The sequence below is a fragment of the Azolla caroliniana genome, unplaced genomic scaffold, assembly GCF_043228905.1.
Source record: "Azolla caroliniana isolate FFs.n. ecotype wild unplaced genomic scaffold, voAzoCaro1.0.p SCAF_4, whole genome shotgun sequence".
Lineage (NCBI taxonomy): Eukaryota > Viridiplantae > Streptophyta > Polypodiopsida > Salviniales > Salviniaceae > Azolla > Azolla caroliniana.
The window spans coordinates 19,050,856-19,063,285 of NW_028230439.1; the positions used below are offsets into that span (position 1 = coordinate 19,050,856).

Sequence of the window (12,430 nt, forward strand, 5' to 3'; positions counted from 1 at the left end):
AATTTTATTATCATGCCACCATTATAAAGGATCCTTGTTTGCTAGCAAAAGAAAGTCTTATGAAGTGCTCAATTTCTAACCATGAATCAGAAACAATGCTTTTATTATTTACACCCATTAACCTCCAAATTTTAAAGCTATTATCAATTGGTTGTATTATGGTTGAAGGTGGTTCAACACCACTCAAGAATGAGTTGTAATGGGATTTAATCATGCTTTCAACCAACTTAATATCCAACTCTCTTCATGTATGGTCATTTGGAACAAGCAATCTATAAAGGAATGAAAAATATTATTAAACTCAAATAAAATAGAGAAAGCATGAAAACAATTGTAAGACATAAAGGTAAGTATTACCTAGGATCAAGAAACATTGCAATGTGTGATAGAATAGACTTTAATGATTCTTGATACTTAATTAAATATTGTAAGCAGTTCTCAGACACTTTTTGAAGCACCTCTTATGTGAATCTAGATGATCTTGGGTGTGAAGAATCTAGAAACTGATTACAATGATTTAGTAAACAATTATAAGCTAGTGATGCTAGTGATAATGTGGGATATTTTGATCCTCCTTGAAAGGTAGAAACCTCTGCAAGTGTATCTAGCCATTCCTCCATAACATGTATGTGACTCCAATCTTCCCCGGTCAAGACATAACCATTGAAATCACTTGAAATGATTAGAACTGAAATTGTAAAATTTAATATATCTCTATCCTTGATAGCTTGCCTAAACATTTCCATAGTAGAATTCCATCTTGTAACAACATCAAGCCTTGGAGTTTCCCTTTCACGATGTTCAACCATCCTAGCACACTTCCTAAACACTTCCCTTCGAACCTTGCTAGATCTAATAGTATGGAGCATTATTCTCAACTTTTCTGTTGAGGGTGAGATAACCTGTAATGTTGACTTGATGCCCAACTAAAAAGTGTGCACCATACACCTTAACATATGTGAGGGAGCCAACATTTCCTTACCATGTTCATTTTGTAACAACATGTTAAACTCTTTTGCAGCCGCTTGTGCAACACTAACTCCATCAAAAATTGTGGCTAAGAATTGACTAGAAATATCAAAAGATCGAAGTCGACGAAAGAGGGCATGTGCACAACGTTTCCCTGATCCAACACTTGGAAATACATGCACAAAATACAATAGCATTGACCTCGATCTTGTTGTCTCGTGACATGCCCAATGAAGTGTCACTGAGTAGAAGCCCTTTAGACATGCCCACCCATCAAAAGTAATAGAAAATCTTGATTGGCTTTTCGGTAACAAATCTATCACTTGATGGCACAACACCACAATGTCATACATTTCTAAGATGGAATGTTTAATCGTGTGCCTTGTCTTCATCTAATATTGAGGTATAAGTTGTTGTATGAACTCTTTAAATTCATGTGATTTCTCATGTGTATGGGGCAAAGTTCCCTTGACAATATACTTCGTGATGACACCATCAATTTTCTTCTCTAAAACACGAGATACTTTAACAGACTTAATAGAAGATTGAAAGGCTTCGAAATACCTGAATTTTTATTTGGATCGTTTGATAGATGATGCTTTTTTACTAAATGCTTAGCTATAGTACCCGTGGATTTTGTTGAAGACCAATAAACATGACAATGATGGCGTCGTCATCGAGGTGTGCCATTATTCATGTAAGATATGATCTGAGCATCTATCCGTGATGTACGTTGCCTTTTTCTTGATATGCTTGTTGGCCCATGGCTAACATTAATTGACGATGAGTCCATTGCTGCATGAGCTTGAGAAGACGATTCCATTTAATGTTGTTCCTATAAAAACATAAAAAAGAAAGCATGATTATGTATCTAATACACATAATTTGTCCATAAGATAGTAACTACCATGACTATGACTCATATATGCATCCTCTTATTAATTAAAATGGTCATATTGCATACAATCATCTACCACATATTCTTTACCATACCCTATAAGTCATGTGCATGCATGTTCTTATCAATTTTGCATAATTATAATTACACGGGATATTAAAATGTCCACAACCATTAACCCTATGTATCAATGGTCTTTCTTATCTATCAAAGAGCTCATACCCATAATTCCTACAAATCCATGCTATTATCCATGAAAATGCTCATACACACATGCCCTTCTCAATCAAAACAATGATATTCATGACATTCATGTACCTCCCTTTGATTATCAACCAAAAAGCCTATTTGATGCTTCTTATGGTGGCACAAGTGTAAATACATAGTTAAAGTTCTTCCACAATTTAGGATTGAATCTATATATGATTAGGAACAAGATTATATTGTACTATTGCATTTCAAAAACTAGGAAGATGTCCAATATCATCAACATGGCTCTACATGAGCTTACGGTAGTAAAAAATACAATTCCAATGGAGATTCAAGAATGTCAAAGAATTGCCTGAATGAGTTTCTCATCCATTCCAACATAGATGTGTAGAACTAAGTTCCAATGTTTTTGGTTCGCCCATCATCGAGATTGTTTAGCCACCATCATTATGCTCTTCATTTTGCATACATTCTAGCTCTCCAGGAACAAAGAAGCAACCTAATCAAGCCATTTCCATTTCTTTGCTTCCCTTGACCAATTAGAGCATCAAGATCAACAGGAATTAGAGCGTTCAAATCAACAACAATCAGAGCATTCAACAGCACTAGAAACAAGAATAAAGGAACAAGAACCAGAAATGACGACAAAAGAAATCATCATAAGAAACACGAAATTCATAAACTCAAAATTTACTTCACAAATAAAAGAAAACCAATCATGGCCATAGTCGAAAACCCAGACATTGTTGCTGGTACAATAACAACCAAGATTTGTAAATATTGAAATCCCAACGTTGAAGTGCTAGAACAATTAGATGGGATGATTGATGAGTGTACACATAATGTTGGTTAATGGAGATTTTGGATAAGACATAGGCCCATGTGTTCGTGGACAACAATGTGATTGATCTAACGAAGCCGATTATGGTGTCCGTATAAATCTAAGGTTTACTATGTAAATAGACATGGATGCCCTATTACATACACTTGATCTTGTTACTTGTTGATAGCATTCACCTGGATGTCAGCTCTGATATGCCAAGAGCTACATATGTAGGCAAGAATCTCCATTCTAGATATGAGAATGTTGATTTCTCCTCTATATGGTATATAACAAGATGGAGGAGGGCTTTGATCCTTAAACTTTAAACCCTAAACAGGTCGGCTCAAGTGTTAGATGATTGAGTGTCTAATATCTTGCTCCTCATTTCTTATTACTTTCCTCCCTTCTATTTCATTGATATGAACTTGCAATGTGATCCTCTATGATCCGAACCAAGGTAGCAACATGCCCTTTGCAAGGCAGGGCCATCTTCATGTCAGCAGTATGAACAACCAACCAGAAGGTGAACCCAGAAAGATGGAATACCATGGCCAAGATCGGGGTCATGGCCTTCGGAGAGTTTCATGCTACCATCATTAGAGATTAGTTATGGTAACCAACTATGACGTTGAGATTAGGTGCTTTCTTCAGCTTGTGAATCAGAAGAACCTTGGTACATGTAACATGGTTTCTCAGAGTTTTCTGCTAAATCAATTCGAATAGGGTAGTAATGCTGATGATCTTTCTGGCTGTTGTCTTCACTGTGAATTTAGTGTTTAATGGTTTACTAGGTTAGAGTTTAGATGGTCTTATTAGGTTTAGAGTTTTGGGGTTGAGAGTTGAGGGTGAGGATTAAGGATTAGGGATAGGGTTTAGATTTTAGGTTTTTATGGTTAGCAAAATGCATACAGAAGAACAGAAGGCAAACCATCGATAAGGTTATCTACCTAAATCTGGGCACAAACCAGAATTATGTGTAATGGAACAAGTTCTTATGCAAAATTTGCCTCCATTGCAAAGAACCCCAAAGCACCAGATCTTACCAACCTCCACATATAAGGAGAAGGAGCTTTAGAAAGATCGAATCAGCCTCATAAATCTGATGAAATTATGCCAAAAAAGGACTTGTATGTACACAAACGACAGCTTAAGCAACAGAAGATATGGACATGTGTAGAGATGAGATGAGAGATAGAGTGTGTTTATTTCATACACGTGTATTATAATAAACTGTAGGAGGAGGTGGTAATCTGTAGGAGGCACGCAGAAACAGAGTCATGACTTAGAAGTTAGAACAAAAGAGGTAAAAATCTTAAGTTAAAAGTTAAAACTAGGGTCTAAAATTAAAAGTCGAAAGTTAGAGGGAAATTTTAATCATGAAGAGAAACAAGTATGTAAGTTAGTTGGACATCACATTCGTCATTTGCTCTGATAAGAAAGGTTAGGGGATGTTGAGAGACATATTCATGGTAATGTTATGAATATGTATCTCTCTATGTATGTAAAGATGACTAACAAGCATAGTTCCTAATATTCGCGTACGTCCAATTTATTGGACGTACGCGAACGTTTGCAAACGTACGCGTATGATATGCGATATTCGTTTGGGTTTTTTTTTTTTTTGGGGGGGGGGGGTTTGGGTGTTTTTTTGGGGGGTTTTTTCTGATGCGTCGTTGCGTTGTGAGCACTGAGCAGTGAGTCAGTGACGAGTGACGAGTCTGAGTCTCTGAGAGTTTGAGAGTTTGAGAGTTTGAGAGTTTGAGAATCGAGAGTCCTCAGTCAACCGTAGAGAATCGAGAGCTTTGAGTGAAAATCAGATTTCTGTGAAGGACAAAACGAATAGGCTGATTTCTAATTTCTAATTTCTGATTCCCAAATCCCGAATCCCGAATCCCGAATCCCGAATCCCGAATCCTGATTCCCGCTAACCCGCGGGCCGCCTACAACCTGCCGCCTTACCGATTTGTCTCGTTTGATTCTTCTTGGAAGCGTAAAGGTAAATTGTTATCCTGAATTCATGTATTTCTAATGTCTATACAATTGTTAAATCATTCAATGAGCATGAGATCAAACCCTAAAACGAAAATTTGGGAAAAAACCCTCAAAATCTTAACAAAAACCCAAGAACTCATAAAACACTAAATGAGATTATGGAATTATGGATGTTTGTATGTGCAAATCAGCTTTAATTTCAGGTTATACATACTACAAATGCATGTTTTTCTCAAATAATGGATGCAAGGGATAAGAAAACTAGACATGTCGCCCTTCCCCGCCCCTTCACTACCCATTTTTTTGGTTTTTTTAATCGAATAATTGAAAGAGGAAGAGAAACAACAAATTGCATGATGCATCTTTTTCTTAGGTTTGTGATTTGTCTTGCATGGGATTGAGAAGGTCTTAATGTGCTGAAAAGTAATACCTCTTGGCCATATAGGATTCGTAATAATGTAGAGAATTTAACTAGTTGTTCATGTTTTCATCTAATTGAAATTTGGCCTTTGGAGAGAGATAATCACCATTGAACCTTTTGGCTTTTAGCCATAGAAATTTTTGATATTGAAATTTGAAACATAAGATAGAAAGTAACATAGAAAGTGACGTAGAAATGAATTATATTGAGGCAATGTTGCCCGAAATAGAATAGAACTTAATAAACTCTGAGAAGGAAAAGCACCTCAAAAGGATTGTAGTTTTATTAAATCAATGTAATTGTAGTTTTCTAATGTTCTTTTATATATTCATATCAACGTGATTGTAGATTTGTTAAGTCACTTCCTAGTTGATTTATAAATTAATGTGATTGTAGTATGGGCAAACAAAAGAGCTTTTTATGGGACCACATTACTGTCGTGAAGAGAAACGATAAAGGAATGCATATAAATGAATGCAAACATTGCAAACACGTGTTTGCTGGTGGTCCACACCGAATTAAAGCCCATCTTTTGGGGCTAAAAGGACAAGGTGTGGATAAATGCCGCAAAGTCACTGGAGCAATAAAAGATGAGATACAAAAATTGGTATCGGATGTGGATGCTCATGAAAATATTAATGCTAATGAAAATTCTATTACAGAAAGTGAGAATAATGTCGATGTAAGTACATCTAATGCCAATGTTGTGCCATCTACTTGTGCATCTGTAGTTGACATGTCATCTTCATCATGTAAGAAGAGGACAATTGAGAATTCTAGTGGATCCCTACAAATCTCTTGGCAAAAAAGTTTGAATAAAAATGTCGATGAATCAGTGAGAAGATTCTTTTTTGTAGAGGATATTCCACATCTTAAGGTTGATAGTTCCTTTTTTCATGATATGGTTCAAGCAATTGCAAAGGCTGGTCCGTCATATAAGCCACCAAGTTCTTTCCAATTGGGAAAGAGGCACTTAGATGAAGAAGTAAAAATTGTTGAAGATAAACTTTCATGCATCAAAGAGAAATGGAAAATATATGGATGCACTATAGTCAGTGATGGTTGGTCAGATACTAGAAATAGGCCAATAATTAATGTTCTAGCTTCATCAATGTTTGGTTCACTGTTTTTGAGGTCCGTGGATACAAGTGGAGAATGTAAAACGAGGGAGTATATCTTTAATATTCTAAAAGCTACCATTCTTGAAATTGGCCCAACAAATGTTATGCAAGTATGCATGGATAATGCATCAAATTGTGTGGCAGCGGGACATATGATAGAGAAAGAGTGGCCCATGATATTTTTTACTCGATGCACATGTCATTGCCTTGATTTGTTGTTTGAGGATATAGGAAAATGTGCTTGGGTTAATGATGCTTTGAGATTAGGTATGAAGGTTACTACGTTCATCACAAGAAAGCTATATGTGCTTGCAATGTTTCGCAAGTTTAGTAAAAAGGAATTGTTGAAGCCTTCTACTACAAGGTTTGCTTATAGTTTCATTGTGCTATCAAATTTGTTAGATGATAGAGTGTATAGTGGTTTAAGAAGAATGGTAGTTAGCGAAGAATGGTGCCAATGGAAGGGATCTAAAACGCAACAAGCAGAAGAAGTAGTTTCGATAATATTGAATGCTTCCTTTTGGTCAAATGTAAAGATGATAGTGGAAATATGCTCACCAATTTTAAAAGTGTTGCGATTGGCGGATAGAGAAGGTGCAACAACGGGGTTGATATATGAATGTACACGACGAATGGTAGAAGAAATAAATAAAATGCAAGGAATCAATAACATGTTGCTTGATGAAATTAGAGGATTATGCATGGATAGATGCAAAATGTTACATTCACCATTACATGCAATTGGATATCTCTTACATCCAATTTGGTGGGAAAATTCTCAAGTTTTTGATAATGTGGTGAATGCTAGTTGGATAGACACCATTATGCGATATGCAAATGGTGACATTAAGATGCAAGGTAATTTATTAGATGAGTATCATGCTTATAAAACTAAAGAGAAGGGTATTTTTCAACTTCCACCTTCAAATGATCCTACTAGAATGAAAGAAGGTGTTAAGTGGTGGGAATTATTTGGAGGAGAAACCCCAAATTTAAGTAAACTTGTGATACGAGTGCTTTCTCAAGGTACTTGTGCATCTCCATGTGAGAGAAATTGGAGTACCTTTTCATTGATACACACTAAGAGGAGAAATAGGTTGAGTCATGATCATATAGAGAAGCTGGTATACTTGCATACAAACCATCGTCTATTAAAGAAAGTCAAAGAAAGAGATGCATGCCGTATAGAAGTGACTTTGGATATGATTAATAAAGAAGAAGATGATGATAGGCTTTTGGTATTGCAAAGACAACATGCAACTATGGTTAATGAGGATTTCGAAGAAGATGATGATGATGGGCAAGATGTTAACATTGACAATGCACCTCAAGAGTAGAGAGATGAGATTAACTATTAGTACTATGAATTTAGAGCTACTTTCTAGGTTAATGTTCATGTTTGAAGTTTGAACTTTGGATAAATTTTGGTTCATGTTTAGAATTTTGGATGCTATTTTGTTAGTTTTCAATGAATTTATGGTCTTGATTTTTGTTTATAAAAATCTTGATTATTTTTTATTTTTCATATTTTAAATTTTTTTTAGAGTAATAAAAATAAAAATATAGACGAATGGATTCCAATCATACTTGGAGCCATTTCACGTATGAGTATGATACGAATATTCACGTATGAGTATGATACGAATATTCACGTATGAGTATGACACGTTTGAGACGTATGGCTAGAACTATGCTAACAAGTTGTAATAGGGGTTTTTTTTACATGCAATTAATATAATTGTGTGATTTTACCAAAAAAAAAAAAGAGGGAAAATTTAGGATTTAAAAAAAAGTTATAAACCTATAAACCAAACCTTTAAACCGATAAGCTGCTAAACCGCTAAACTGTGAAACCCAAAAATCGAACCGAATAGTATCCTTTGAAACCAAACCAAACTATTTATTTAACTTTTAACCGATAAACCATTAAGCCACGACTTAACTGTTTGGTTCGGTTTGAGCCGAAACCGGGCCCGTTGCTACACGGGGGGTAAAGTGAACTCTACTATAATGATTTTATGTGGCAAAGCAACTAGGAGAGATGAAAGTTGTATTGGTCTCGAGGTCGTACCTAAGAGGAGGTAGATTATTAATGTTTAGGCCGTTTGTGAAAAGCCACCTTAGCACAGTACTATACCAGGAGCTAGTATCTCTAGACTTGTAGAGTGATTGAGATTGTCACAATTCTAACTCTTGACATGACCATATTATAAACAAGTGTTATGTGTTAACTAACATATCTAGTATACAATCATGTGTGTAATTGCTCCTTGTAGTTTTTAGCTAGCATCATGTGCATAGTTGCTCCCTTGTATTACTTACACTTGGCACATGCATGCGTACCTACATGTTCTATTGTATCACATGTGTGCAATAGCTATGTATGCCGCTTAGTATAAATAATTGAGTTCACCTTGAAGGAATTCAAAGTGAACAACACTAGTTATAGAGTCTTTCAGTTAATACCACTTATCCATTTGGTTATCTTCTTTCTAGTCTCTTGAGCTTATGATCTATCCGTGACAGAGATGCCCCGAAAGCTTGACGAGATATGCTATCTTGTGATTGTCTTTTGCATCTTATTAATAAAAACTACTAATTCAAAAAAGGGCTTCAACTAGCACAAGGGATAAAGTGACCTCTACTATAATGATTTTATGTGGCAAAGCAACCATGAGAGATGAAAGTTGTATTGGTCTCATGGTCGTACATAAGAGGAGGTATATTATAATTAATGTTTAGGTCGTTTGTTGAAAGCCGCCTTACCATAGTACTATACTAGGAGCTAGTATCTTTGGACTCTTAGAGTGATTGAGATGCCTCAAAAGCTTGACGAGATATCCTATCTTGTGATTGGCTTTTACATCCTATCAATAAAAACTACTAGTTGAAAAAAGTGCATCAACTAGCATAGGGGGTAAAATGAACTCTACTATAATGATTTTATGTGGCAATGTTAATTTACTTCGGATTTGTTATGATAACATCATGACCAATGGTCTCTCTAATTGTCAACACACGAAAGGTGGTAGAGTTAGAGCTTAATCCTAATGTAAGCAAAAGATAAGGAAATATAAGATAGGAAAATAAAGAAGAGAGAGAAAGAAGGGTGTCGATCCACCCGACCACCCCCGAGCGAAGGGATTGAGATGGGCTCAAGCCTCGATCGGCGTCCCATACCACCGTCATGGCATCGAGTCATACCTGGTATTGCACACTCTGTGTTGGAGTCTGAGACATGGTAAAACATTTGCATTTCGGGAAATGCTCGAAAGACATAGGAAAGCATTTGCATTCTATCCAAATGAAATCGGATGCGCATATCCAAGGATAATAGAACCGATGGTGATATTCACAATACCACATGTGTCGTGGAACCTGAAACAGATACCAGTCCCAAGAACACACATTCTAAAATTAATCAATCTCTTGAAAGAGAAGGTCGAGATGGGAATTCTAGAACCGTCGAATGCTCCTTACTCAAATAGGTGGTTCACGGTACCAAAGAAGAATGGAACCTTAAGGTTCATACAAGGTCTTCAATCAGTGAATAAAGTTACGATTCGCAATGCCAGAATTGGTCCAAGTATCGATGAGTTTGCGGAAGCATTTGCGGGAAGGTCCATTTATTCTATTGGTGATCTCTACTCAAGCTACAATCAATTTCAACTAGCAGTCGATAACAGAGACATCATGACAACAATGAGGACCTCGATTGGATTGGTACAGATGTGCACCCTACCGCAACGTGCAACCAACTTTGTAGCACACATGGTGAATGCCATGAACAAAGTACTAAGAGACTGTATCCCAAATATTACGATGCCTATGAAGATTTGTAGAAGATTTGTTTCAAACCATATTGAAGATTGTGAGATAGTGCTACAAAGACTAGAAGGAGCAGGGCTCACATTCTCCGGAGAAAAGTCGGCATTCGGCCAACGTGAGGTCCTAGTAGTGGGACATCTTGGCGGACCATATGAACGAAAATCCTCTCATGAGAAGGTGAATGCTATTCAAGAGATGCGAGAAGAATGTATATCCCAGACAGAGGTGCGAAGATTCTTGGGAATGTGTACCTTTTATCATATCTGGATTCCGCACTACACTCATGTCATCGAGCCATTATATGGATTGCTGAAAAAAAGGAAGAAGTTTGAATGGCAAGAGGAGCATACAAATGCGATTCGAAGATTGAAGAAACTACTTCTTGAAACTCCAACACTAAGAAAGGCTGACTAAACCGAAGGAAAACCAATTTATGTGATTGTGGATACGAGCCCAACTGGAATTGGGTGGGTCATCAACCAAGAAGGAGAAGATAGCACATGGTATGCCATCCGATTTGGAGCAAAGGTCCTAAGAGAACAACAACGAGGATACGTTGTCGCAAAGTTTCATGTGCGTGTGTTGCTCGAATCGGGACCACCGGGGCCTTGAACCGGGGAGACAAAAGTAGTGAGGAAGTGGGAGATCAAGACAAAGACATGGGCAATTTATACACAAGTTAGCTTTAATACCATGATTTCGGTGGGTTTTTTTTACATAGAATCCATTTCATGATTAATAAAAAGGGTTTTTGTTTTTCTTTAGAATTGCTAGGCTTGACACCATGATTTTAGTGGTTTTTACAACGATCAGTTATCAAATAATCAAAGGCTAAAATAATCTAGCAAAGGCGAGTCTAGTGGGCTCCGAGCTTGACTACTTCCAATGGCTATGTTGCCTCGATTCGGAGTAGCCCTCGTGCCACTACAACCTCCCTTACACCACTGGCCACCGAGTTTACTACCACCGAGATGCCGAAGAAGTTGATGTATAAGGAATCAAAGCCCTAAAATCTATAGAGTAAGAAGTATAATAGAGGCAAAACTCTCAAACCCTAAAATCCTAACTCCTCTAGTATGTTGAGGAGAAAAGAAGAAAAGTAGAAAGAAGAAGCTCTCAAACCCTAACCCTAGAAGGAAAAGAAGAAGGAGAAAGGGATAAGGAGAAAGGAATGCTACAAAACCCTAACCCTAGAAGAAGAGGAGAAGATGAAACCCTAGTGGTACACCCCTACGGCAAAATGGGCGACCCCCAAATAAGCCCTATCCCTCCTCTATAGAGGAAAGAGGAGCTTATTTTAACATTACATGCTCTTCTTCTTCTTTTTACCTTTATCACAAAAATGGAAGGGGAACAAAATATTCCTTGATTTGTAGGAAAAGAGACTCAAACTCTACACCTCTCTAGATATACTTATAAGTTTTAACCACTACGCTACTACAAGTTACTTATTGTTATTTATTTATTTGTACATTATTTCATGAGATGTGAGTGGAACCTCGGTTTTTCTCACGCCACACACGCCACACCACAACAACGTCCAAGTCAAGCGGGAACTCTAGGGTATCGTGTCTACAGTGAAGGTAGACAAGGACTACATGATCGAGTTGGAAGTGATAATGGAGACAGATTGTCTCCCAATCCTTAGGATGATCTCAGGATGTGCAACACCAGATTTGGTTATGCTAAGGTGGATCGCTTATATCAAGTCTTTGAACCCAGAGATCCACCACATCGTAGGAAAGAACAACGCCATGGCTGATATGCTGTCAAGAGCAAGATTCGAGAATGAAAGTGACATGGTTTCATAGGATGAAGACGTCACCCTCGACTTCTTCAAGACGGCCCCGATTGTCAACGGAAGACAAAGGCACGCCAACCCTCCACGCTTTCAACGAGAACGAGTATGAAGGAGAGGGTTACTGATCGGCAGGTTCTTGAGAACAATGACGACGGATGCCTCGTGGTCGAAGGAGGAGGCTCCACGAATCCGGAAGAAAGCTTATCAGTACTTTCTGAAGTGAGGATTTCATTGGCACGGGAATGCCACGTTGAGTAGTGGTGAAGAGAGAGGACCAAGCAATGCTGATGTCTGAATTCCACGAGAGTCCTTGGGCAAGTCATAGAGGAACATGGGAGACGTTCGAAAAGCTGAAGGAGAAGTACTG

General features: G+C 37.4%; 1 protein-coding gene across 1 annotated transcript; it reads left to right on the top strand.

Moving 5' to 3' along the window:
- The first annotated feature begins 4,814 nt into the window (after positions 1 to 4,814).
- LOC147865250 (uncharacterized) lies at positions 4,815 to 7,906 on the top strand. The gene is made up of 2 exons (XM_087318679.1): positions 4,815 to 4,896; positions 5,710 to 7,906. The coding sequence occupies exon 2, from the start codon at positions 5,711 to 5,713 to the stop codon at positions 7,769 to 7,771; it is 2,061 nt and encodes a 686-aa protein (XP_087174805.1). The 5' UTR covers positions 4,815 to 4,896; position 5,710; the 3' UTR covers positions 7,772 to 7,906.
- The last annotated feature ends 4,524 nt before the right edge of the window (positions 7,907 to 12,430 follow it).

Excerpts from the sequence above, each read along its gene's own strand:
- LOC147865250 (XM_087318679.1), top strand. The coding sequence starts at position 5,711 with ATGGGCAAACAAAAGAGCTTTTTATGGGACCACATTACTGTCGTGAAG.